Source organism: Alligator mississippiensis, chromosome 15, assembly GCF_030867095.1.
Source record: "Alligator mississippiensis isolate rAllMis1 chromosome 15, rAllMis1, whole genome shotgun sequence".
NCBI classification, from domain to species: domain Eukaryota; kingdom Metazoa; phylum Chordata; order Crocodylia; family Alligatoridae; genus Alligator; species Alligator mississippiensis.
The window spans coordinates 4,763,938-4,769,937 of NC_081838.1; the positions used below are offsets into that span (position 1 = coordinate 4,763,938).

Here is a 6,000-nt window from a genome sequence, read left to right on the forward strand (position 1 = left end):
TGGCTCTCAGCCTGTTGTAAGGTCTGTTTTCCTGACCCCTGATCATGCGCATGGCTCTTCTTTGCACTCTCTCAAGCTTCTCCACATCCTTTTTGAATTGTGGGGCCCAAAACTGGACGCAGTACTCCAGCCGCGGCCTCACCAAGGCCAAGTACAGCGGGAGAATGATGTCCTGGGATTTGCTTGAGAAGCATCTATGGATGCAAGCCAGGGCTTTGCTCGCTTTACTAGCTGCAGCATCGCATTGCAGGCTCATGTTCATCTTGTGGTCAATCCTGACCCCTAAGTCCTTTTTGTCCATAGTGCTAACCAGCGTAGCACTGTCAAGCCTATAAGCATGATGCAGGTTTTTCCTCCCAAGGTGGAGAAGCTTGAATTTTTCGGTGTGGCACACCATCAAGTTCTCATCCACCCATTTGCTGAGCCTGTCCAGGTCAGCCTGGATCACCCTCCTGTCCTCGGGTGTGGATGCTTTACCCCAGAGTTTGGTGTCGTCAGCGAACTTGGCTAGTTCGCTTCTGACTCCAATGTCCACATCGTTAATGAAGATGTTAAACAGAATAGGTCCAAGGACAGAGCCTTGAGGGACCCCACTGGTCACAGCGCACTGCAACGATTGACCTCCATCAACCACCACCCTCTGGGTCCGACCACGCAGCCAATTCCCCAGCCAGCGGATTGTGGTGAGGCCGAGGCCGCAGTTGGCCAGTTTTGCCAAGTGGTGATCATGGGATACCAGATCAAAGGCCTTTTTGAAGTCAAGATATATGACATCAATCTCTTCTCCCTTGTCCAGGTGATAGGTCACCTGGTCGTAAAAGGAAATGAGATTGGTCAAGCAAGACCTACCCACAACAAACCCATGCTGGCTGTCCCTCAGGATATTGCCATCGGCCAGTCTGTTAAGAATGGCCTTTTTGATAATCTTTTCTAAGACCTCCCCCAGGATAGAGGTCACACTGATGGGCCTGTAGTTTGCTGGATCTACTTTCCTCCCTTTCTTGAAGATAGGCACCACATTGGCCTTCTTCCAGTCTTCGGGCACTACATCGGAGCGCCAGGAGCTCTTGAAGATCCGTGCCAGGGGCTGGGCTATGATGCTCGCCAGCTCCTTGAGTACCCTGGGGTGTAGATTGTCAGGGCCAGCTGACTCGAAGGTGTCCAGGCTCTCAAGGTGTTCCTTCACGAGGTCAGCATTGATGGATGGCAGGGGATCTCCCTAACCGGGGCCTCCCTGTCCCATTGTGGGCATGGGCGTCCCTTGGGACTGGTGAAAAACTGATGCAAAGTACCCATTTAGCACGTTTGCTTTTTCCTGGGCGTCGGTTGTCTGTTGCCCCATCTGGTTTAGCAGGGGTCCAATGTTGCCCTTGCTTTTCCTTCGGCTCCCCACATATCTAAAAAAGGACCTGTTATTGTCCTTGATACTTGTAGCTAGGTGGAGTTCAGTTGCAGCCTGGGCTTTCCTGGTTCACTCCCTGCAGGTCCAGACCAGAGCAGAGTATAAGTTTTGTTCTTGGGAGTTTCTGTTTTCAATCAGTGGTTGGGGGGGAGGCACTTTTGGCAATGAGGGGTGCCCCATGGCGTCTGTAACCATAGCGGGGTGGGAAGTGATGCACACATTAGCCACCAGTGCCTGACTTTGGGGTTTGGGTGAGGAGCCATGAAGGCATGCTTTGCTTGCAGCCAAATTTACAGTTTAGGGAATACATGAGACCGGAAAGTCAGTGTGACGCTGCCGACCCTTGTCTTAATTGTGACTCCTGACACTGCAAGACCCAGGTTTCCCTTTCACCGTTTTCTGATCTCTACCACCCAGCAATGTCTTTTTGCAGGTATCACCCTCAGCGCTGAAACGTGGCATCTGCCTGAGGCATCTTCCTCAGCGCTCGGCGTTGCACAATCAGAAACAGTCCCTGACTGTCAGGTCTCGTGTGTTCCCTAAACTGTAAATTGGGCTGCAGGCAAAGCATGCCTTCGTGGCTCCTCACCCAAACCCCAAATTCAGGCTCCGGTGGCTAATGTGCGTGTCACTTCCCATCCCCTATGGTTACGGATGCCATGGGACACTCCTCATTGCCAAAAATGCCCCCCCCCCCCCCCCCCATTGTTTGAAAACACAGAAACTCCCAAGAACAAACTTCTCCAGCCGAGCCCTGGTGCTGACACACGGGGGGGCTGGATCCGTCTGGAGAAGTGCGGGAGGGAGGGAGAAGCAGAGAGAAGACCCTGGAGGGATGTTGCAGCCAGAGCCCCCTCCCTCCTGCTGGGGGGGGTCAGGGCTCAGCTGGGGTGGCTGTGGCCTGGGGACCCCTTCATCCATCCCGGTGTGGCCCTAGGTGTCTTGGGGGGCCCGGAGCCTGGGTAGGCGATGGGGAAAACGGCGGGGATAGCAGTCATCCATATGTCCATCTTGCTCCCTCTCCAAGGTCATCTCCAGCAGAGGGGTGGGGTACCTGCTCTCCTCTATTGCCCCTCACGGGGCCCCTTTTGCCTCCTGCAGGGCCCACAGTTGCCCCCTGGAGCCCTCCTCCTGCCCCTCATGAGGCCGACCTCTGCCCCCTCAGGGACCCTGCTTTGCCATCCGTGGGACCGTCATGACTGTCCTCATGAGCTCTCCTTGCCCCGACAGCCGGTCTTGCCCTGCCTCTGTGGGGCTGCTGCTGCCAGAGAGGCCGACACGGGCCCCCTTTCTGCCCCCCCAGGGCTGTGTTTGCCCCTAACGAGACATCTGGGGCTGCCAAGGAGCCGGTGGATGCCGAGGGAATCACGCTTTGCCCCTGCAGGGCCAGCTGCCTGTCTCCCCACCAGCCAACTTCTCCAGCCCAGGCCTCTGGCTTCCAGCCTCCGAAGCTGCCCTGGGCTTCATCCCGTCTCTTTCCGCCTCCAGTGTACAGCCATCTCTCCCTGATGCTGTCCGTGCACTCGCGGTTTGGGCTCCTCTTTCTCTCCCTGTCTCCTTGTTCCTGGAGAGGGGGCTGAGGGCCAAACCTGACACCAAGCAGAGATGCATGCAGCCCTCCTCTGTGTTGGAACCGGTCCCCCTCCATGGCTCTCCCATCTGGATTGCCGGCCCTCTCATACAACCGACGGTCATCCCCAGGGGGTCTGAATGACTGGGTCTTAGGGGAGCTGAGCCACTCTCCTGGCTCCTCGCAGGGCTTCGTTACACTCCACCAGTCCCTTCTGCCCCACGCTAACGAGGCAGCTTGGTCCAGCGAGGCTGACGATTGTCACAGGGCCTCTGCTTGCCCCACGAGACCTGCATGCCCTGTGCATGGGGACCGTTTTGACCAATAACTCAAAGCAAAGCAAATGGGTCACAGTTTAGAGCGGCCTCTTACAGCCCATGTCAGAAAGGAAGTTAAAAGAAGATTTGCTTTACCTACGCGACACAATGGGATCCAGACAGCAGCTCGACAGAAAGGAACCGCTATAAAAAGTGACTAGTGAATATTTCTGACATAACCGTATATGGGAAACGCGGAAGACAAGTGTAAGCATACATAAAACGAGGAAAAGAAACTGAAAGTTGTAGAGAACATTACACAGGAAAAGGAATAAAACTACCCAAAGCCCAGCGCGGTGATGGACGCCGGGCCAGCTGAACGCCCCATTCCCATCAGGAGGCTTGGGTGAGAATACCTATGTTGGCTGCTGGGGCTTGCTTAGAGGTTGGGTGTTGTATTTAAAGCTGTGCTTAAATACTGCTATTGCTTGTGTGTTCAGTAAATTAGGATTTGAGACTGGAATAGTCTCACCAATCATTCACCCCACCCCTTAACAAAATGGAGTACAACAAGGGGCAGGGGGTGGACAGCAGGCGGGGGCAGAGAGGCTAAAGGGGTGGGGGGCAGGGAGAGCGATCCCAAGTGCCAGGTGCCTGCTGCGGGGTGGAGGGGCTGCAACATGGGGCAGAATCAGGGCCCCGAGTGCACCTGCCTTGCTTCCCTTGGGCTTTGCCCCCTGTGAGGGGTGGGTGTGCTGGGGCAGTGCCCTGGGGCGGGGGGTGGTGAGAGGAGAACGGCTTGGCCCATGTCTCAGAGCGGGCGGGCACACGTGGCCTGGGCTGGGGGAGCCATGAGGGCTCTGGCTGGGAGGAGGGCGGCACCCTCTCATTTCCTCTGCCTGTGCTGAAATCCAAAGGGAAATACAAGCGGGAAACCCTGATCCTGTGCAAGCAGGAGCCGCCAGCCTGCGCGATGCCTCGTCTTGGTGTAAGTCAAAGCTCCCGGGGGCCATTTGTACCCCAGGTCCCTCTCCTGGGTGCCGCCTGTGCGGGGGGATGGGTCCCAGGCGTGGGGGTGGGGGTGGGGGTGTCGGGGGGTTAGCTGTGGGCAGGGGAGGGGTGTCTGTCAAACAACGGGCAGAGGATCTAGACCTGCCCTTCCTCCCACCCCATGCCCTGCACCAGGTACTGTACGGACAGGGCACGGAGGGGTTGGAAACATGCAGAAGGGTGGGGGGGCCTTCGAGGATGCTGACTGGGGAGAAGAGGAAGCAGGGGAAGGGGTCGGTGGGACATGCTGGGGAGGGGGAGCAAAGTCGGGGGAGCTGGGGGTGCTGGTGCAGAGTGGGAGGACCCTGAGCCTTTGGTGGGGAGGCTGAGGGTTTGGGGGCTCAGGGGAGCTGTGGAGTGATATGAGTGGGGTGAAGGCTCCCATCCTGGGCTGATTCTGCCCCTGGCTTCTGTCCCGAAGGCTCGGCCAAAGCGTGGGGACATGATTGAGATCCTCCGTGGCCCATACAGTCACTGGGGCATCTATGTTGGCAAAGGTTACATCATCCACCTGACATCGCCCGGTGAGGCCTGGGATCCCAGAGGGTGGCAGGGGTGGGAGCTTGGTCTTGGTTGGGCAGGGCTGGGTCATGGGCATCGGTGTTGCAGCCTGGGCTGAGCATCCTGGGCTGAGCATGCAGTGCCCTCCTGAGGGATCCTGGGAGATTTGTGGGGACAATGAGGGGTGGAGGGAAGCAGCAGGGGGTGGGAGGCAGGTGCAAGGGCAGGGGTAGGGGCAGGGGGTCCTGGCTGGGTAGTGGCTGTAACTGGGGACCCCTCTCCATCAGACGGGACAGGAGCATCCTGCTGTGCCAGCTCTACATCAGCCATGGCCTGCTTGGGTGAGGTGAAGAAGGAGCTCTTGAAAGGTGTCGCCAAGCGGGACAACTACCGGGTAAACAATGGGACAGGGACCCCCCGTCCCGTGGAGCGCATCCTGAGGGATGCGGAGAAGCAGGTGGGGAAGCAAACATTGTACAACCTCATCTTGAAGAACTGTGAGCACTTCGCCAGCCAACTGCGCTATGGCCAGGCCCGGTGTGAACAAGTACGTGCCCCTCGCATGCGCTCCTGACTGCTTTCCTCTCGCAAGCCAGGACCCCTCGGCCTGAGGGTGGTCTGTATAGTGCCCAATGCTTGTGATCTCAGCCTGGGAGGTGGGTTCAGAGACTCGTGCCCTCTGATCTATACAGAACCTGGCACCTCAATCTCAGCATGGCAGGGTCTGGACAGCACCCAGGACCCCTTGATCTCAGCCTGGGGGGTCTGTATAGTGCCAGGTGCCCCCCAGTCTCAATGTGGGGTTGTGCACAGCACTTGGAGCCCCCTGATCTTGGCCGTGGCAGGTGTATACAGTGCCTGGGAACCCCTGATTTCAGCCTGGGGGGTGCTGTGCACTTGAGCTACCCAGTACCTGCCTCTCTCTTGCAGGTCAGATACTGGTTGCGCTGTTTGCTGGTTGTGCCGTTGCTGCATTGCGACTGATCGTGACAAGGAAGGTCTAGATCCTCTGCCTGTTGTTTGACAGACACCCCTCCCCTGCCCACAGCTAAACCCCCCCACCCCCACCCCTACGCCTGGGACCCATCCCCCAGCACAGGCGGCACCCAGGAGAGTGCACTGGGGTACAAATGGCCCCCGGGAGCTTTGACACCCATCAGCCAGAGCTCTCACGGCACCCCCACCCCGGCCATGTGTGCCCAGCCTGCTCCGACACGCTG

At 57.9% G+C, this 6,000-nt stretch overlaps 1 protein-coding gene across 1 annotated transcript; it reads left to right on the forward strand.

Annotated features, from left to right (window-relative positions):
- The first annotated feature begins 2,098 nt into the window (after positions 1-2,098).
- LOC109282033 (phospholipase A and acyltransferase 3-like) lies at positions 2,099-6,000 on the forward strand. The gene is made up of 5 exons (XM_019482727.2): positions 2,099-3,635; positions 4,147-4,217; positions 4,701-4,803; positions 5,068-5,327; positions 5,711-6,000. The coding sequence occupies exons 2-5, from the start codon at positions 4,203-4,205 to the stop codon at positions 5,762-5,764; spliced, it is 432 nt and encodes a 143-aa protein (XP_019338272.1). The 5' UTR covers positions 2,099-3,635; positions 4,147-4,202; the 3' UTR covers positions 5,765-6,000.